The following is a 22,687-nucleotide window of genomic DNA, read 5'->3' as shown; positions in this document are numbered from 1 at the left end:
TTATTCAGATTTATCTTTTAACAGTTTCTTTATTCTGCTGAACTCTAAAGTAAATATTTTGAAGAAAGCTAAAAAACTGTAACTATTGACTTCCATAGTAGGGAAAACTACCATGGAAGTCAGTGGATACAGGTTTCCAACATTTTTCAAAATATCTTCTTTTGTGTTTAACAAGAAATAAAATCATCATGTTTGCAACAAGTGAAGGTGAAAGAGTGAACCATGACTGAGTTTTCCATTTTGCATGAGCTTTAATCCCTCTAACTCTCATTTTACAAACTCACCCGGGAGCGTATTTTTGATTAAGAATATTATTTTAATGTAATAAAAGTAATAAAAAGGCCACTTTAAAAAAAGACTTGCATTATATTATATTTTTGGTGAATTATCCTTTTTAAAAGCAATTAAATTGTCAACATGTCATGAAATACAGAATTTTTTTCAGTACCATTACTCCAGTCTTCAATGTCACAACATCAGAAATCACATTATTATGGTGATGTGTAACTTAATCATTTTGTACTAATTTTTTTAACAATTACATGTTTAACTATGTAGAAAAAATATATATAGATATATTATGTAAGATCTTTAGAGTAAGCAGTGCAAGCAAATGGTGAAAATTAAAAATTGTATGAAGATTATTATTAATGCTGAACAAATATAGGTAGAACTCTAATCATCAATAACGTGCAAGACCAGAAACAGTGAGAGGCACCTTTTCTATGGACCCTTTTCACAAGACTGTTATGATGTGTTTAATGGTCATTATATTCTTAAATCCTTAACAGGTTTAATATTTAGATTTTTTTAAACATATGAACTTTTATATGCATTTATGACTGAATTATAGCATCTTTGCTTCAAATAAGAAAAAACAAATTACCGCTTACAATAGGTGTTTCTAATGCAGCGTCTATAGGGCTGAGAGTAAATATGACGTTATTCTCTCTCTGGCTGCCGCAATCAGCCTTACACAATTTTTTCCCCATTTTTCTGAAAGTCTTGATAACACCATTGTTTTCTTTTAATATTTCAGTAAATAGAATTGTAAAAAATATTTGTTGTACTCTCCAATTCACTGCTCTCTAAATTTCTCAACCATGACATTACAAACTAGCAGACAGATCCTCACCATTGTGACAAACTGACTGTTGAAGCAGTGCATTTTCAGATTTCAATTTAAGATTAGTAGGGCAAACTATTTTTTTTCTTAATGACATGCACAGATGAATTGTTCACCACAAAACTATCAGAGTGAGCTAACAAAATTATATGGTTAGTTTTGATTTCTTGGTGACTTGGACTTGGGAACACTATTGTACATCAAGGGGTTTATCCCAATGAATAAATATCAAATATCAAATCAAATTAAAATGTTTTGGAATATTAATGTTAAAAAATAGAAGTGTCTTTAAAAGTATGTAGTAAAATATTATTCACTGTTATCATGGCAAAGATAAAATAAATCAGTTATTAGAAATGAGTTATTAAACTATTACTATCAAACTATGAATAACGTGCAAGATATGAAACAGTTAGAGACAACTTCTTTCCCATTTTCTATAGGCAGCAAGTGTTTTGCACACTGTTTAATGCTCTTGTGTTTAAACTGCCTGCTATGCCTTGCCTTTCTGTTGGAGTGCTTTGTGCACCTGCAGTTAAAAAAAAGTCAACTCTGTGCAGAAAAAGCTCCCGACATCATGCTCTACAGCAGTGGTTCTCAAAGTGGGAGTCGGGACCCCTCGAGGGGTCGCGGGGCAATGAAGGGGGGGGTCGCCTGGTGATTTCCAAAAATCTATTTATTTTTATTAAACCATAAGAATTAACATATTTTATCCATAACTATACTGAAAATAAAAATAGTAGTTTATAGTTACTATATACTATATAGTTACTATAGTAGCTTATAGTTACTAGTTCTATTGGATTGCATTGAATTACATTATATTAAAGGCAGCAATAGCGTCAGATGCATTTTGATTTTATAACATCAGGTTATACTTTCTAGCACATTTAAAGCACTGACACAAATTTAATTGGTGTGTCTGCGTCATTGCATGCAAGGTTTCTGTATTTATAACCACCTCAGAGGATATTGGGGGTCGCGAGTCACTGGCATTGTTATTTAGGGGGTCGCGGGCTGAAAAGTTTGGGAACCCCTGCTCTACAGCACCAAGTTTGTTGATACAGGGGTTGCCTAGCAACATAGAAAATGTAGCACACTGCACTTCTGAATTCAACAGAAATGAAGAACAGAAAAGAGCGTTCAGTTTAACCGGCTGCTAATGTTGACTCTTTGTAAAAGTTTTAAATAATTGCGTGAAGTGCTTTTTTGTATTCCTTTGATAGGAGACACCTTGAAAAATAATTAGGCACATTTATTTTAAATACACTTATTGCCTTTGCCTAGAGGACAACTTCAGTAATTCAGTGTCCCTCATACTGTCTGTAAACACAAGATGTCTTGTGATGTGCTACTGTAGCTTGATCTTTTAATGAAACAGCAGTTTCCAGCTGTCGATCTGAGACCATGTATAGCACGAACATGTGCTGAGCAAAGAAGGACTTTCCTTGAAACTTCTTTGAAGAACCTGCATTTGCAAAACAAGGCATTAAACATTTCCCGCAGGACCTCTGATGCGCCAAAGCTTTTGCAGAAGCAATCAACTGAGATACCAGGAGGCCTTAACAATTCCTATCGCCAACATGCACTGCATTTTAAGGATATCTGTGTGCAGCTGAGGTGAATGGGGCTTTTCGATGGATCCGCCTGTGAGGGTGACCTTGATAGTTAATGCAGACAATTCCTAACTTAATTAAAAGAGTTAAGGCTAGAATAGTGCGCTCATGCACATCCAGGGCAACTAATACCATTAAAGTCCTGTCAAGAGACTCTGAGGTGTGAAAAGCAGTGCTCCGGTCTGGTCCAGTCACATTTATAGCAGGAGCCAAAAATCAGCTGCGTGTAAAGGAAATGTTACTGGACTTTCACGGTTTCTGGAGTTTTACAGAATCAATAGTACGCTTATTTCGAGGTGTTCAATTATGGAAAGTGGCAGGTTTTCCTTTACACTCTTTCAGTGAAAAATCCTGAGTGCAAGACTGTTTAAAGTATGTTTAGATGAGGAAGTCATAAGGTTTCTCAAACTTTTTGTTTTAGCTCATAACAGGCCATGCATAATACACTGGCTATGTTTCCATCCACCTCTTGTATGCAAATTTTGGAATATTGCATAAAAAAGTCAATATGTGCATAAATATAGACCTTTTTATCCAATAAGAAAAAATGTGCACAACTACATTCATTCATTCATTTTCCTTTGGCTTAATCCAGGGGTCAGCAACCCGCGGCTCTAGAGCCACATGCGGCTCTTTAGCGATGCCCTTTCGGCTCCCTGAAGTTTTTTCAAAAATGTTCAAAAAGATGGGGAAGGTTAGTATATATTTTTGTTTTAATATGATTTCTATTGAAGGACAAACATTTTTAACGTTTTCAAATGCTGTAAAAGTGTGTAGAAGTAATATTTAATTTCAACATTTCTGTCAACGAAGATTTGCGTCATAGCCTGCGACACAGGTTTCTATCAGCAGGGCGGGATGCCGGGCAGGTGGCTGTTGTAAACAAACCGGGAGATAATAAAGCATTGAAAACCGTTCACAGATGGTGACTACATAAAGGAGTCATTCATCAACATAATAGAACACCTATTTGCAGACTTCAAAAACAAAACCAAGATAATACAAAAAATTAAAGATATACCTCTCTCCGCTAAGACAGTGAAGGAAAGGGCTATTAAAATGGCAGGTAACATCACCGATCAGCAAACCCAGGACATTAATTCAGTGCCAGCATACTCAATTGCCTGTAATGTGACCGATATTCAATGCGCTTTTATGCATGAACTCTGATGGGCCGAAAGAAGAAATGATCAAATTTATATCACTGAAAGACCAGAGGCTGTGCTGAAGTGTTTAAATGACAACGAAATAAACACCAACCACCTGATTTCAGTGGCTATTTAATCATGAAGGCTCATTATGTATTTGTAGCCAACTTAGTCATTTTTATAGGCTAATATAGCTACTGTACTATAGATACAGCATGTGTTTCCTTCATTATAAGGCTTATATAAGGCTTTACATTTTTTGCGGCTCCAAACATATTTGATTTTTGTTTTTTTTGGTCCAATATGGCTCTTTCAACATTTTGGGTTTCCGACCCCTGGCTTAGTCCCTTTATTTATAAGGGGTCACCACAGGGGAATGAACCGCCAACTTATCCAGCATATGTTTTACACAGGGGATGTCCTTCCAGTTGCAACCCAGTACTGGGAAACACTCATACGCTCTCGCATTCTCATACACACTCATACACTACTGCCAAATTAGTTTATTCAAATCACCTATAGCGTATATCTTTGTACTGTGGGGGAAACCAGCGCACCCAGAGGAAACCCACGCCAACACGGCAAGAATATGCAAACTCCACACAGAAATGCCAACTGACCCAGCCAGGACTTGAACCAGTGACCTTCTTTTTGTAAGGTGACAATGCAGTTCCATCATGCACATCAAAAAGTCATTGTTGTGATAACAAAAATGGGCACAATGGGACAGCTTTAACAGACAAACCAGCAGATCAAACACATTGTAAAACATCTGAAATGTTGTTTTGGTCATTTTAAAATCCCTTTATCAAGGTTTGCCATCAAAGTGGTTCAGTATTATTACCTTCCAGAACCATCTCGAGGGGCTGCACTTTTAAAGCAAGGTCTCTTGCCTCCTAAAGCCACCACATTTTCCTTGCATTTCGTCATCTTCAAAGACAAAGATGCAAGTAGTTTACTATGGCTGCATGTACACTGCATAGTTCAAGTGACCTAATTCCAAATTTTTTCTCCAATGTGGCACAGATCAAATATGGCCCATGTATGTGTATTGTACTTGTTCAAATGTGAAAATGTATCCGTTATGAATCGAATCTGTTTCCTCCTGTCTGCACTCTGCAGTGTAATAGATAGATCAGGTAGTAATAGGTATATCAGATTTTCACCTGTCAATCAGGCATTGGATGATTACCGTTTTTTTAAGGTTTACCGCGGTTTGAAAAAGTCAAGGTTTTAAAACCATCCAAATTTTCTGTAATATATTTTATTTATATATTTTTAGAACAACAATATAAGCAGAAAGAATATCTGAAGATGCTGTTTTAAATTGTGAAGAAATCTGTTTTTAAAACTAATGAAGAAAGCAGAATTCAATTATTCATTTTTCATTATTTAGCCTGACATATTTACTGTTTCAAAACATTTAAAATCTTTCAAAAAATAAAATCTATCGTTTTCAAAGGGGAACAAAGTTTTAGTTTTTTACTTAGACTTTTAAAGAGAATATATTTTAGAGCAGTAATCACAATACCGTGATATTGTGATATTTTTTTCCAAGCTTATCATACCGTCAGAATCTTGTACCAGCCCATGCCTACTGTCAATGCGAGTCACGGATCATTAAAAACCATAGCAAATAATGTCAACTCTGATGCATTCTTTATGGAACAGACTTCAGCAGAGTCCCAAACCTTCAATATTTTACACGAGGACTTTTAAAAAAGCTTTTATATCGTCATGTAGCACAAGTATTTAAGCATGTTAACGAGAGAACATGAGCACAACATCCGCCAAGTAAACAATATAAACTAATATTAAACTCTTGCATACAAAACGTGCATAAATCACGATATGGATATGATAATAAAATCCCCACTGGTTTAAAAAAGCCTCAAATAGAGAAATATGGAAAAATTAGAACTTTTCTGTCATAAACTATAGCAAAACAACTTGTCAAAATGAAAATAAAAAACTGAAACCCTGAGAAAAGATCAAATACAGGAATAGAGAAAAGTTCGCTCCTTTATTATCAGCTTTTAGTCTTTTTTTCCCTGCTCATTTCAGCTTTTGCCTTGTAAATGCCATAGACTGTAAAAGATATGGATGTAGTATCCATGACGTCACCCATAGGTTTCTTAATACCGCAAAAGGAGCTTCACGTAAGCATGGCCAACCATCGCCATTTTGTTTGCTTGTCATCGCACTGAACAAGGGCCAAGAATCGAAGTATGAGCAAAGCTACAGACACCTGATAGAATTTTGCTTCTACAGGCTTTTCTTAAAGAGAAATACTTAATTCTTCATTACCTGCAACTCGTTTGTGTTCTGACCACATGTGCTTGGTTGTACACTACATCAATAAAGTGTTTAGACTTTTGAAAACACTGTTATAATACATTGAGCTACGACGCATTGTTCTTATGATGCCTTTCTGCAGGTGGAAAATGCAGAAAATGTTAGTAATGTTAGAAAATGTTAGTAAATGCAAGGTTTCCCAGAGATGGGTTGAGGCTGGAAGGGCATCCGCTGCGTAAAAACTTGCTGAATAAGTTGGCGGTTCGTTCCGCTGTGGCGACCTCGGAAAAATGAAGGGACTAAGCCGACAAGAAAATGAATGAATGAATGAATGAGTAAATGAGTAAATGCAAGGCTATTAATGAAATCTTGGCGTAACACTGTATGACAACATTTCAGATGACTGTTCTAGAGCCTACAGCTAATCAATCTGTCAGATTCTGGAGTGCATTACAGGTCTAAAGAAATTTATAAATTATAAATTGTTTTAAATAAAACAAATACATTTATAGAGATTGTATAAAAGTATATAATTGGAAAATGGAGACAACTTAAACGGTTTGTGAGCAAAATTAAGTAAACACAGCATGCCATAGTATCTGATAATTGTAGGAAATAATTTCATAAGGCTATGGACTGTGTAAAGCCACAAAAACAAAACAAAAATACTATGTAAATGCCGTGTTCAGCAGCTAATCAGCCGGAATCAGCTGAGGTGACGAGACAGCGACCAGTGAGACATAGCTGTCACTCGCGTGGCCACGCCCCTAATCATGCAGACTTAACAAAACGGATGAGTTATAAAAAAATTCCCCCCCTAACAGTTGTCATGAAGGGTAATATTAGCTATATAAACTAAAACCATCTTTTGTACCAGGCTGTAAACATGTTTTTATCAGCTGTAAATTTGGCCAATTTACCATTGCAGTTAGAAATCATCTGGATCTCCTGCTTCCTGCCCTCTAAATGCTAGTCGATGAATTGCAGTTTTAGTTACTTCCGTATTGGCTTCCCGAGGGAGAGCAGGAGGCTGTTCCTTTGGTTAAATGCAGACAATCGGATACAAGTACCTTTTAAAAAATTATGTTAGCAGGTCAAATAAATAAAATCAGATACAGTCACAAAATCGCAATCAACCATCAAGAACTGCAGTGTAAAATGCAACCTATGTAAGAAAAAAGGCATGCAGTGGCTTCTCCTACAGCAACAAAATCCATTTTTCTTTTTGATATTACACGCCAGTTTATGGCATGTGACAGGATGCGACAATTATGTTCTCTTTGACTCAATGGGTGCTTTATTCACAAATGCTGTATGCTATATTCCAGTTTTGTGCATATGTTTAATTCACATCTTTGGATGGAAACGTAGCTAGTGAAGATAAATTAGAGCTCAATCTACAATTTCATTGCAAACTTTGAGACTCAAAAGGAGTAAAGAAGCACTTTTTAAAAGTATATTTCATGTATTCTAAAGCAACTTTCACAAAAAAACTGTAGGTCAGGGTGTATGTTTACAACGGGTATATGCACACCCTGATCTGGATGCAGAAATTTACCAGCAATTTTCCGGAAATGTCTTTATGTGTGAACAGGCCATTTTTGAAAATACTGGTAAATTCGTTCTGCTAATTTTCAGGAAAGAGAAGTTGTAACATTACCGGTAATAGCTGCTAGATGTTAGTCAGATAATGTTTCTATGTTCCTTCTTAATGCCTTAAATGGTGTAAAAAATTAGCGATAAAATGCTTATGATAAGCCATTGTTTGTTTATCTTCAAGCTCTGCTTCCTTCAGTTGCTTGACGCGTGTGCACTTGAAGCCGGTGAGTGCCAGCACACACACATATAATGTACATCTCTACATGTGAAAGTGTTCCTCTATATGTTTTAATCGAAGTTGTTCACAATACTTTTCCATCCACAGAGTTTGTAATGTAGTCAAATGTTTACAAATACAAGCGCAGCCATTTAAAGCAGATTTTTGCTTAATGATGTCAAAATTTACTGGTATTCTGCAATGGATGTGTGAATGGTCTTTTTTAGAAAAAGTTCCGTAACGTCCTCGCCTGTGTGAACAGCACTTCTTTGAATATACCTGTAAAGTTGTTCTGGAAATTTTCCGTATATCTACTGTTATCACTGTGTGAAAGGGGCTAAAGACAAACACAGTCATATTTACTGTATATTTTAGGTACACAAAATTGTTTTTGGAGCTTTGTATGATTACAGTTGGACCACAGAAGTCACATGGAATGTGACAATTTTTGGTTCTTTTTCTGGACTTTGAATGTCTTGTGGCCATTGTCTGTGGAAGGTCAGAGAGCTCTTGGATTTAATCTATGATATCTTAATTTGTGTTCTGAGGAAGAAAGAAAGTCTCAGCGCAACGGAACGCATGAGATCGAGTAATTAATAACACAATTCTCATCTTTGGCTGATCTACTAAGTTTGCTTGCTTTAACCACAGATTTTTTTGTTGTCATCTTTCTTTTTGCATTGTGGTTATTTTATTTAAACACTGTTCTAAATGCATGATATAGCCACAACTAAAAATCCTTAAAATAGTGAATGCCAAGTTTCATAATTTCTGGATATTTCTGGTCAGTGCCAATTGTTCATATGTTGTCCTCTAATTTTGTTCGTCACTGTATGTTGGCTGACTGAGACTATTATGCACATACTCTGTGTATATTAGAACTGTACAATATATCATTTGAGCATCGATATCACAATGTGTACATCCTTAATAACCACATCACAGGATTATACTATTTATTAAATATCAATATTTTTATTTAATTATATAATGATCACCATGTTATTTTACATTCAATTGTTCAATTTCTGTACTTAGATACTGGTGGACTCACCAGAAAATTATAAATCACTATTTATTTGGCAAAATTATTATATTATGGCAAAATATATCACAGCAAAACAAAATTTCACAAAGTCCTTTTCCCAGTATCGTGAGCCCTAATGTATCTCGTGGCCAAGTTATTTGTTAGAGATCTCATCCAATGTGGGTCCTGCAAAGCTTTTTTACATAATGTAACCATGAGGAAACCAGAAAGGATGTCAGATTCAGCACAGCATTTAATTAAGTTAGAAGGACTTAAATGGTCCAAACTTAATGAAATGAGTTAAGACATGATTGGCGCACTCATGTACATCCAGGACAACTAATCTCATTAAAGACCTGTCCAGAGATGGTGCTCAGACCACCTGGAGGTGAGAAAATCTATCTTCTGGTCTATAACCGTCAGGGCTGCATCTAGCTCACACCATTAAGCTGTTAAGGGCTTGTGGTCGTACAGAGTTTCAAATCACTGGAAATGTCTAATTAGCTCAGTGACTCGAGTCGGGTCTTTAAAATGGACTCGTGCAAAATAAATAAATAAATAAAGACACTGGTAAAATATGAACATTGAATGGATAATTCTCTCATAAAATAAAAAAATGCTATCTTCATTTACTCATTAAATTTTAGGAAGTCAATGTCAACCAAAACTTACCAACATTCTTGCTCTACAGAAACAAAGGCTTGTAAAAATAATAGGATGGTTTAGCAGTTTTTGTATGTTTTGTTTCCTATTACTGTATATATAAACACTTTTTAACTCATCTTTTGGTGATAGAGCTGCTTATTTTAGGTAAAAAAAAAATAAATGACTGTGATGTAAAATAAGTGTGTGAATGTGCTTTATATAAATCTGTATACAAATTCAGCTTGTTCTCTAAACAATAATAACTATAATTACTTAAACTAGAAATAGATAATTATATATATTAATATATTATAAATTTTAAAAGACCACTGCAAGTTTATTTTAGAATAAAACTATCAATTAAGAAAAAAAAACAAAAACAATAAAAGAACTAAAATTAACACCAAAATATGTCATCTTATTTTTCCCTTTTATGAAAATAAATATTTTATCACCATCACTTAAAAAAACATAATAAAATAAAAACAGGTAATAAAAACTGTGACTGTGATTTATTTATTTATCTGTGCTTGTTGTTTGGCTACACAATTTTTAAACAATTGATTTTATATGAATATATAATAACTACATAAAAAATGCAATTATCATTAATAATTGAAAGCAAAGACTATACTATAAATAAAAAAACTACAAAAATAGTTAGTGGTGTAATGGATCACAAATCTCACGGTTTGGATCACATTATGTTTTTTTAGTCACTGATCGGACCATTTTTTTTTATATCAGCCAAAAAGGGGAGGAGACAAATGTGATTTGCTTTCTATTTATTACAAAAATAGTACTGCAAAACTCTTTTTGGTTTTAACAAATAGAACTTAGAACCTATAATTTTATTAAAAACAAAATGAAGAAATAATCAGCTGAATAAAAATAAATTGAAAAAAAATGCAATACTGTGAAAAATGTACTATTACTACTACTGTTTCTGATAACACTAAATGTATAAATCTATCATAATTTGTAAGAATTATAATTTCATAAGAATTATTCAGTGGCATATTTTTGAAGGCTGGTTGTCATCACCTTTTTGTTAAACAATGTAATTGCTACCTACAACTTTTGACATGACAACATTTTTGAGTGATGTTAAATATATTTGAAGGTGATTTCAGTCTTTTTAATAAACAACTTTTTTTTTTTTAATCTAAAATATAAACTGTTACCCCAGTACTTCTGTGTTATTTGACTGTTTGTAACTTCATAACTAACTCAAAAGACTAAAGACTCAATTTCTTTCTTGATTTTAGTGTTTTTCAAACAGATTTGAATGCTGCGATTTGAAGGATTAATAAACATTGCAAATCACAATCATTTATAATTTATGTTGCGTGGGTGTTGAGATCCCGATCTTTTAATGATTAATTGTGCAGCATACACTGAACGCATTAATGCAGGGTAAACAAGCAGTGACAGAAAACCCAATTTAACCTAGGAAACCCACCACATCCCGAATAACCTACCACAACTTATTCTGTCATTATTATATTTTACAGGAAAGCCTAAATACTTTCATACATGTATTTTGAATGATGTGAGAGGTGATCTCTCTGCGATCGTTACAAACTTTGGATTAATCTACCAGTGAAAAAAATGTATTAATCCGCGGGCCATGTGTGTTCCGAACCATGGGTAGTGATTCCATTACACCCCTAAAAATAGTGTATACTAATATTCTGCATAATTATAGTATTTATATTTATGATTGAAAACACTGGATCATGAGCTGCTCATGCGCAAGTGAATACAGTGCTGCACTACACTATATTGCCTTCAAAATTAAACCACTCATTCATTTCATCTTAACAGCACTCCTTCCTTTAAGAAATGTTCCTAAAAATATGTACAACATCTTGCTATTCTGAACAGAAAGCGCTGGTGGTGGCAAAAGTGAGACAGGGGCCAAAAAGATCCCATTAGATTTATGAAGGAGGGGGGTGGTCTGTCACAACAGTAAAGCAGGAGGACAGAAACCGCAACAGGGAAGAGCTCAGGGTTAGAGACGCCCCTGGCTCCGATCCCGAACAGCAGCCTTCAATATGACGGAAGAGAAAGTGAGCGAGCAAGCCAAAGGAAGAGGAAGAAGGAGAGAGATTTATCAGATTTTCAGCAGCGGAGCCTCTCCTGCATTCAGTAAGTGTAGCCATGCAGTAAACACCCACACCAAGTCATTAATCAGAGGAGCTGCTGCTGTCTGTGCTGAATCACCTGCACCACAACACTGCAAGTGTTTGTGTCGACGACTGTCCTAATGTGCCGACATGAATGAATGACGGAAAAACAGAGTCATAAAACTGCAGGCTGACAGACAGAAAAGTAGGAGAACAGAGGACGTGATTGGGTTTTACAAGAGCAGAGTCAAAAGAAAGAAAAGGAAAAAAACACACATAACGTATGGTCCATCCTCTCACTTCTAAATCTGGCCGTAATTATGCATTTTACGGATTATCTACAACCAGCTAAAGGATCTGCACTTAACGCTGCCATGGGGAAAAATAAATCACCATGAATCATAGAGGGATTCCTCCTGCGAGAGGCAATTCTGTACAGAAAGAGCACCGGATCAGCACGCCTGAGCCTAATCGAACGCTACAAACTCAATACAAGCGGAGAGAGCTGAGAAAGCCGAGGCGGTAATTAAGTATCAGAAGAATCAATTCCTCATTTCGAAATAATTACGAGCTCGTGATGTGGTGTCGGACTGATTGGCTTGATTTACCGCCATAATGGTTTTTTTCCACTAGTACAAAGCGCTGCATACCTCCGCAGCACAATGAGCAGAAAATATGATATTTGGTTCAGCGCTCAGAAATAGGCATTCAATTAGAAGACGGCGCACAATTAGAAAATTCACATTTCAGATGATCAATATGTGTTAGGCCACATCCTTTGCCTTTTTTACGCTTCTTGAAAAGTAAAGCTGGATTTCAGATGTTTGAGAGATGAAAATAATGTACAGCATTTGAAAAGCTTCACTCTTACCCATCTTCCTCAGAGGACTCTGAGTTGTGCACTTTGTCCGGGTCAGGAAGAGTGCTGGGGTCAAATTCTTCATCAGCACCTGACAGATATGCTACCACCTCCTCTTCATCCTCGTCATCATCATTATCATCGTCATCACCATCAGCTTTCCTTTTCTCCTGTGTGACAATTGGAATACTTCAATTACATGCAGTACTTTTCTCCAGCATGCATCTTTAATAAAGATTATTTATCAAATACGTTATCATTTAAACAAATAAATACATTATTATCTATTCACTCTGTTCCAAACTAGCTTGTTTACACTATTCTTTGGCTGATTTTCAGAGATCACAAAAAGGATTGAGCAAAGCTGTGATTGTCAAACGCATCTTGTCAGAGAAGCATGGTTGTGTGATCAGAAGCAAGTCTTTCTTGAAAGTCAGAGGACACTTACATGAGCAAACTATAAAACACCAACAAAAAAACCCTTTAAATCCCCATAGTGTTTATTATAAACAGAAGTTCTAACTGCTTTCAATGATTCAGATTGACTAATTATCAAATGACTATGACATAATTTAACAGAACAATTTATTTTACACACTTAAGTTTTTAAGGGTGTCTAAAGAAGAACTTGAAGGAGTGTTCATGTGACATGACATGACACCTGTAATGAATATAAAGGAGAATTTATGCACGCTTATGACAACTGTCATTAGGTGTCATTCGCTCAGTTATGTCATTTTAAACGCAAATATAAAATAGTTTGAAATGTCTTTGCTAGGACAACTAGACATAAATTAATACAAAATAACAACTTAAAATTACCAATAGTCATAAATCTGTCATTAACATGATCGTCACAAGGCCATTAAAACGATGTCATGAATAATTTTCTAGACACATCTTTATGGCATTTGCACTGTAATTCCTATTGTGTTGGGTTAAGTCCTATTCTGAAGCAGGAACAAATTTAGTACCCCCAAAATCCATTCCTAGAATTGAAATAATGCTAAGTTCCCGTGGTTAGAATATACCAAAAAGCGGGTAAATATTTATTATGAATTGTTCCTCCACTGCGAAAGCCCCTATTGCCCTTCTTGAGACCATAGGAAATATTTCACATCCTGTTTAAGGGACACATCTTGTTAAATTGGTTTTTGATCATTTGCAACCAAACAGTGTCTTTTTTTTCTCCCTTGGTAGAATCGATTCCAGCTCAGTCTCTGTTGTTTAAAAGTTTCTGACCTTGGGTCGACCACAACCAGTTTTATTTTCCCAATACCCCGCTCCACTTCAATATGACTTCTTGTGGCCTCAGGCAAACTTTTTAATCCTGGTACGGTCAGTGGAGTGTGTATGACCCTATGTTTTGACCTTTTCTTTGGTTTGGGTAAGACATAAAAAAAAAAAAACGAGTGTCTTTAGCAAAACGCTTTCTCCCACAAAAACCAAAACATGAAACTACATTAACTAATATATAAAGCTTATTTAAACAAATTGGCCAGAATTGGGAAACGTTCTGTGCCAGCCTTGCATTTTGGTACAATCTATTTCACATAAATGAACAAAATGAAGTTAACACAAACTGAAGTGTTGTTGGTCACTTTATATGAGTTAGTCAAAGCCCATCTGTCTATGTGGGCGGCACTTGGGCTGAATAGTCTATAATGTAGGCCAGTCTTTGACATCAGAAATGTGGTTATGGGGCACCTGCATGTCTGTGCACTGGGCTGATATGGAGTCTGTTCAGGTACAGGTTGTTCTGCATTCAGTGGTGCTTCTGCTTGTGTTGTAATCTAATCATGTTTTGTGAGACCCATTTGAATTCTGCTGACAAACCTGCGCTTTGAACGGGCTCGTATATGTGCACCGAATAACACCAGAGAATGAGAACAGCCATAAAAGGAGGTCAGTAACGAAGTTTCTTGAATAAAACAAGAACTTAGAACAGCAAACTACATTTGGAAAATACACTAACGCTATAATAAAACAAGACACCATCATAATTATAAGAGGTTTGGGGTCAGCAAGATGTGTTTATGTAGCAAGGAAGGATCCATTAAATTAATCAAAAGCGACAGCAAAAACTTTGTGTCTTTAATGTTTGCAAAAATTTACATTTTAAATAAATGCAGATGAAGTTCATATCTATAAAGTAATAATAAACTATGAATAAACTGTATCAATCATTTTTAAAAACGTGACTTTCTTTTAAATATATATATATATAAAAAATTTTTTTACCATATTTTATTTTACCATAAAGTAATTCCAGCGTAATGGTAATGATGTGACATTTGCAGGAAAAACTCAAAACATACACAACCGGTCAAAAGCTTAGGGTCAGTTTTAATTAAATTTTATCATGTTGTTTTTTTTAAGAAAATGATTCTTTTCAAGATGGCATTTATAAAATGTATTAAAATTGTTAAATGTTTATTTTAAATGCATACCTATTGTATGTAGTTTCAAATGAAATGATTACTTCAGTCACTATTGCTTTAATTACTATTACCATTAATAATAATAATAATGTTAACAATAAAAATATTAACAATAAAATATTTAATATTGGAGTGATTTCTGAAGACTAAAGTAATGAAGCTGAAAATTAAATTATAGGCTACTTTTGAACAGTTATTGTATAGTGCAATAACACTTCACAATTTTACAAGTTGTTCTGTATTTTTTATTAAATAAATACAGCCTTGCTGAGAAGGAGAAGCTTTATTTTAAAACATTTAAAAATCCTACTGACCCCAACTTTTGCCCGGTATTGTACATTCCCATAGAAAGTATATGTTAACATTATATTGAAACATCTGGTTCTATTTTCCAAAACAGCTAACCACAGAATTAAAAAATATCAATCTGCAAATGTTTTTTAACATGCAAATAACAAGCATTCGTTATGGATGTGACCAAAAAAGTTTGACCAAAAGAGTTTACAGTATAAAAAATTCGTGAAACTCTGTGAATTAAACTGCACAACTGCAAAACAACGCTAATCAAAAGGATAAGAGTTGGCTCGCTATAGAACTAAAAGGATAGATTTTATTTTATTTTACATTTTTGCTTTCATGAGGAAAACTCTTTGTTATAGATGTGACATAGCCACTTATGTGACTTTGGTAAGTCAAACATACTTTTTAAAAACCTTGACAGAGACATTTCAGTATTTTACAGTACTGTAAATTACAAGCCTACAAAAAAAAAACAAAAAAAAAAAAACAGAAGGGTTTCGCTATTTTGGTGGAAAAAAAAAAACTTTTTTCATGGCAAGGTTTGGCAACATTTGTATAGAATTGCTTTATAAAGTACTTGTATAATCTGTCTTATGTGTATAGTTTAAGCATTTTATTTTATTGTATAGTAAATGTTAGTTATGACCTAATATATAAACCTAATGCAGCCTTGGTTAACATAAGCAAATGTATTAACATTTGAACAGCAGCACTTGTTCACTGTAAACAAACTATAACTTTGAATAAATATTTAAAAGATGAACAAAAAATCTAAATATTTTTTTTAAATTTTAAAATTTAAAAGCATATATATATATATAATTTTCACTCAAAATTAAGTTCACTAAATGTACAATGCTCAACAAATATGAGTACACCACTCCCAAATCCATCTTTTAAACTCATATTTTTTATATAGTACTATATTTGTGCATATACATTAGATTAGTCAGTACTCAAGCCAAACCTCAAACCTGGACCTTATCTAACAAAATAACTTTCGATAATGGTCCAAAGCTAGTACAGCCAAATTTATATTATAGAAAAATATTAAATACAAATTTACAAAAGAGGAAAAATCAAGAGAAGCATAAAAATCTAAAAGTTTAGCAGAAATTTTGTAGGTTGTAATTTATTTTTGCATTTTTTGCTTGAATTTTATTGTATTATCTTTCAATTTCTTAATATGTTTGGTGACTAAAATATTATTGTAATAATTATATCTGTTTAATAAATCTGTTTTGTTTAAATGCACCAAATGCATTGCCTTTATTCACTGAGAAATTAATAAAGACTTACATTTTCAAAACAGAGTGTACTCAATGATGCTGAGCACTACTTGTTGACATTTCCAAAAAAAAAAAAAATCCCTCTTTCAATCACATTTAAAGAAAGCTCCCGAAAAAGAGTTTCAAGAAAGGCAAAACTGTGCATTTTGGTGAATTTGTCTTTAGTAAACAGATGGTGTTACATTAATGAACATCTCTGCAATGCCTGCCACCGATTGAGCATCAAGGCTCTGAAGGGTTCATCTATTTCATCAAGCGTCTCGAGAGAAGCAGCAAAAGAAGTGAAACTGACAGGGAATGAAGCAGCACCACTCTGTGTTACAGCATATGCTGTCAAACAATGATTCAACAACTCTCTACATTAATCTGGACCACGTGTAACGATGGACAGATCGACCACCATTTGGGCCGTTAAAATCGAAGGAATGAGTGAACGCCAAAAGAGCGCTGAGAGTCATTGTTAGGGAGGTGATAAATAGTCTCGCGTTCCTGGACAGACGATGCATTGATCAGATGACAAACGAGAGGAGAGCAGCAGCTGCATTTCCATATGGATGCGCAGAGCTCAATCCCCCAGCGAGGACAGGCAGAGAGAGACGCGACTCATGACAGCTGCCATCCTGTGAATTATGGGCCGTCAGCGGGAGGGAAAGGGCAGAGACCAGGGCCATCTCTCCCCTATGACAGAAACTTCTCATTTTGAGTCAGATACAAGTTTATGAACCTTTAAAATCATTGAATCGTGTGCTGGTTTTCGATTTTGAAGGTCTCTAAAGTTTGGAGATCTTAAAATTTCAATAATGTGACTAAATGGGCTAATTTTTCAAACATCTAGCCAGAATGATTCAAATATGCTGCATCATACTGGTGGAACTGTTTATGAGAAATGTAAAATGACAAATGTGCCAAAAGCGTACCAAAATAGCACTACTTTAAACTGCATGGCTCCCAAATAAATGATTCATTCATTCATTTTCTTTTCGGCTTAGTCCCTTTATTAATATGGGGTTGCCACAGCAGAATGAACCGCTAACTTATCCAGCATATGTTTTCATGCAGCGGATGCCCTTCCAGCTGCAACCCATATCTGGGAAACATCTATACACACTCATACACTACGGACAATTTAGCTTACCCAATTCACCTGCACCGCATGTCTTTGGACTGTGGGGGGAACCGGAGCACCCAGAGGAAACCCAAGCGAACACAGGGAGAACATGCAAACCTCCACACAGAAACGCCAACTGACCCAGCCGAGGCTCGAATCAGTGACCGTCTTGCTGTGAAGCGACAGCACTACCTACTGCCTACCTACCTAAATAAGCAAATACTCTCTAGCTTGATGCAGAGTTCTCTACTGTGGTACAGTAGTTTTCCACTGTTTTGGCGATGGAACCACCTTATCCTATGGTCATTAAACCGACTCATTTTTTTCCATGTAAAAAACCCTATTTTACTTAACGTATCCCTTTAACTGTCAACTCTACCAAGGGGTTGACCATATTTTGACTGTATTAGATAATGACTGTTAAACAATAGTTTATACTACACAGCATTGTTGGTAAAAAATAATAGAAAACAAAAAACAAAATAACGAACAAACATAATCCTGTTACACTACTACTGTACAGTTGATTTTAGTTTTATTGTAAAAAAACAATCAAACAAAAAAACATGTTAAATGAGAATGAGAAATATTGTTTGCCATACTTCAAAACATAAAGAAGATTTAGTATTCAAAATTGTTTTATTTTAAATAATTTTTAAATAAATTGGTCCTACACTTCATATTTTCCATTTTTTCAAAGTATATGTATTAATTCTGGTACTTTTATCATAAACCGACATATCCACCATTTGGTAGAGGTTGATATTTTAGAAATTATGGGATGTGTTTTGCATTGATGCATTAAGTGTGTTAACTAGCGACATTAGGAGTTAAAAAATGCAATCCAAAAATTTTTTTTTTCTTGGTGGGGCAGTTAAAGGGATATACATAAATTCAACAAATATAACTAATGATGGCTAAACATTAAATATCCGTCCCAAACTAGTTTTTGTTTATCGACTAAAAATATTAAAGTGGTATGAGCCAGCACAGTTGAATGCTGATTTATTTTGATTAATTTATTTTGCTCTGTATTTATAATGTAATATATACAGTGTGTGCCTCCGTATTTGTGCATGCAATTGAAGAGTGCATTGTGAGCACAGCATTTTTGTTTTTGTTATTTAAAAGGAACATGACTAGCATGATTATCATGTCAGACACATTATTTTACACACAGAGTATATTTGTGTTTTTACCTGGCAAATTTGACTCGTACATCCTACACTACACTAACACTCTATCATACATGTAGCATCAGGTTTTGATGGTATAGATGAATTACCAGTTTGTAAACATTCAGGTTACGTGTGCAGCGAGGTTGCATAAAAAACGTGAGCGCTAGGATTTACAGTGAATAAATGACATTAAATTACCGTTTCGAATTTAGCATCCTGAAACTGAAACTACATGTTTTGCTACTTTCTTCATATCTCCCAGCTTAAATTAAACAACTCCAGGATTCTGTCTGAAATGGCATTTAGGAGAATGTGTCCATGTCTGATATAACAGTTATGACTTTTAAAATCATTGTATGCATTGCAAGTCATGCATCATAAAAACTCAGTTTTGGGTCACAACCCTCCAGATGAGACGCACTGCTCAACACTCACAGCATAAAAAAAGGAAGTCTGTGCCACAATGTTTAAGTTCTATCTCTAAGATTCAGCAGTTTCAGCATGTCAACATTTTCTTATTTTCTTAATCAGGGGTGTAACGGATCACGGTTGATCTGAGATTCATACGGATCACAACCCATGGTTCGGAACACATATGCCCCACGGATTAATACATTTTTTTTTACTTGTAGATAAATCCTAAATTTGTAACAATCGCAAAGAGATCACCTCTTGCGTCATTCAAATTACATCTATGAAAGTATTTAGGCTTTACAGTAAAATATAATGATGACGGAAAAAGTTGTGGTGGGCTATTTAGGATGTGGTGGGTTTCATTAAAGGTATTTTCTATCACTAATTGTCTAGCATTAATGCATTAATGCATTCAGTGTAAGCTGCACGATTAATCATTAAATTTGGGATCTCAACTCCCATGCAACAAATGCTAATTGATGGTGATTTGCATATGCTAATTAATCCTTCAAATCGCAAAATTCAAATCTGTTTGAAAAAAGTAAAACTCAAGAAAGTGATTGAGTCTTTAGTCTTTTGAGTTAGTTATGAAGTTACAAACAGTCAAATAACACAGAAGTACTGAAATAACAGTTTATAGTTTAGATAAAACCATTAATGTTTAAGATAAAGACTAAAATCACCATCATATGCATTTAACAACATTTAAAAATAAAAGTAGGCAGCAATTACATTATTTAACCAATGGGTGCCAGCCATCAAAAACATATTCTTCAAAAATGATCCTCTACCAATAGAAAATGAAGTTTTATGAATGAATAACTGAATCATTTATTGAAAATGAGTCTAAAACAAATATGGGTTGTACAAATTACAATGTTAGATTTCTACATTTAGCGTTTAACAGGGAATTTTTCACTACTAAATATTTTACAATTTATTTATATTCAGCTGATTATTTCTTTATTTTGTTTGTAATGAAACTACAGGTTCTAAGTTTTGTTTATCAAAACTAAAAGTGTCTTGCAGTGCTGTTTTGTAATAAAAGGAAAGCAAATTACATTTGTCTCCTCCTCTTTTTGGCTGATCCAAAAAAATCGGTCCGATCCATGACTAAAAATCCATAATGTGATCCGAACCATGAGATTTGTGATCCATTACACCACTTTCCTTAATGGTACAGTGATTGACCCAAGCAGGTTTGTTCAGTTATGGCAGTTGTGAATCTGTTCTTATTTTGGCTAAAATTAATTGTGCACTTTGATCCTTGAATCTTGGCACACGCAGATACACACTGCATAAACAGTAATATCTGAAAAAGCATAATGGGGCACTTTACCATCCTGCTACATGTTACAACCATAGAGATGACTTTGAGCTGCGTACCTCTTTATGCTGTTTGCTCGCCTCTCTTCGAGCTGCTTTCTCCTTCAGTCTTTTCTCCTGTTTAAAACATGAGAGAGAGAAAAAACAGACTTAGATTTGGTCACTGTGCAATCACATAAAAATGTCAAAGAGCAAGGGTTCGAAATTATTACATAAACTCATAGGGGGGATTACATTTTTACTTTAAAGCTCTGCATTTCTTCTGGAGAGAGAATGAATTGGTGATGTTTGTCACACTTTTCAATATGAAGGGCGTCTAGACTGCCAGACACAACTATACACATTACGAGTGACTCAAAGATGTCTGGGAGACAGGAATTATGAGGAGGCTGCAGGCTGAATGGAAATCAGTGAGCTGAGAGCGTGATAAAACCAATGTCAAGTGCATTTCATTGGCTTTTCATTACTTTCCAAATGTCAAATGATGCTAAATGTGGTAAGAGATCCATCAGTTCACTTGGAAACGTCATTGAACAAACATCAGCAGCACAGAGGTAAAGTCAGTGCCATCAAATGTGGTTTAATATACTGGATGGAATTTTCAAGTTACCACTTTTATTAAGATGAAGATCATTAGTTAGATCACTGTTATTATATGATCATACTGACAGATTTAAGAATAAATGCCTGTTTTTGACACATTCTTTGTTGCTTTTAGAAATAAAAATGTAATCAGGAAAATTAGGAAACATTTGACCTGTTTGTTTAAAATTATACAAAATTATTGCTGTTATTTTATACATTTAAACGACATTGACAGGATATCTCCAAGGGTGAGTAATCAATAACAGAATTTTAATTAATTCAGAATTTTAATTCTTTAAGACCAGGGCATGTTAACACTTACAAGTACTTTACATGAATAATTCACCCAAAAATTAAAATTAAAATAATTTACTCTCCCTCAAGTTAATCCAAACCTTTTTGAGTTTCTTTATTTTGTTGAACACAAAAGAAGAAATTTTGAAGAAAACTGAGAACTTGTGACCAACCAAGAGTCCCTATTATGCATTGAATAATGTCTTATTTTGGTTTTGGGGGTTTCCAACAACAGTTTAATATCCATGTTAGTTCAAAAAACACTTTCATTGTCTTATAATAGACATTTGTTTTTACTTAATTATCCCACAACTCCCATATGATTTGTTTAGAGATTAATTTGTTCCCAAACCCCTCCTTAGCACGATGCTAATGCTAACCCAGACTGATGTGATTGGTCGACTGCATTCAGAGTGAGACAGAAAGAAATGCCCACCACAGCTTATCAATGATTTTGCAGTAGTCAGAGTGCAGAGAGAATCTGTGTACCCAGTGCAGAAGTGCATTGAAGAAATGCAGTTTAACACCAGCATATTGCTCTCTTCTTAGCCATAAGTAAAGTTTATACATTTCGGTGACGGTGACCATGATGACAAAGCAGCGTGTGTCACTTTTTTAACGTGTTTTTAGACGCGATAGGAGAATTATAAAGGGTTAACCAGATACAGTACAAGCAGTTATAAGCAACAAAACACAATTAAATACATCATTTGCATGCTAGAGAAAACAAGGAGGCAACCATTTTAATCACACTTGCATACACTTGTGAAATGGAGGAAGAAACTGATCCATCAACTGCGTACTGTAAAGTTCCAGTCAAGCTTTGATAAAGTCGCATATAGTCTTTTCTGATCCTCCCTTAACAAACGGCCGACAAATGCCCTGTTGTAAGCGTGTAGATTGCTGAAGCACTCGTCAGAAAAATGACAAGAACACAGCACAAGGCTGGGGCTTTAATGCTGAGGTATTTTTACAAAAATAAACTTCAACCACTGACTCTTCACAGCCTCATCTTTGGGTAGGGAAAATAAGAATAAATTTTCTCTCACACTTCAGAGCACAGCGTCTACGTGACTTGATTCAACCAGGAT

At 34.7% G+C, this 22,687-nt stretch overlaps 1 protein-coding gene across 1 annotated transcript in view; it reads right to left on the bottom strand.

Annotated features, from left to right (window-relative positions):
• The window catches only part of ddx10 (DEAD (Asp-Glu-Ala-Asp) box polypeptide 10), a 51,342-nt gene that overhangs the window by 624 nt on the left and 28,031 nt on the right, over positions 1-22,687 (bottom strand). The window contains exons 16-17 of the mRNA XM_087301357.1: positions 20,778-20,834; positions 12,674-12,831 (exon numbers count right to left, since the gene is read on the bottom strand). Coding sequence (XP_087157483.1) covers positions 12,674-12,831; positions 20,778-20,834 — 215 coding nt within the window. The remainder of the gene's footprint in view (positions 1-12,673; positions 12,832-20,777; positions 20,835-22,687) is intronic.

The sequence above is a fragment of the Danio rerio genome, chromosome 21 (genome assembly GCF_052040795.2).
Source record: "Danio rerio strain M-AB ecotype USA chromosome 21, GRCz13ab, whole genome shotgun sequence".
Classification (NCBI taxonomy): domain Eukaryota; kingdom Metazoa; phylum Chordata; class Actinopteri; order Cypriniformes; family Danionidae; genus Danio; species Danio rerio.
This window is presented reverse-complemented; position numbering and strand designations above follow the sequence as displayed.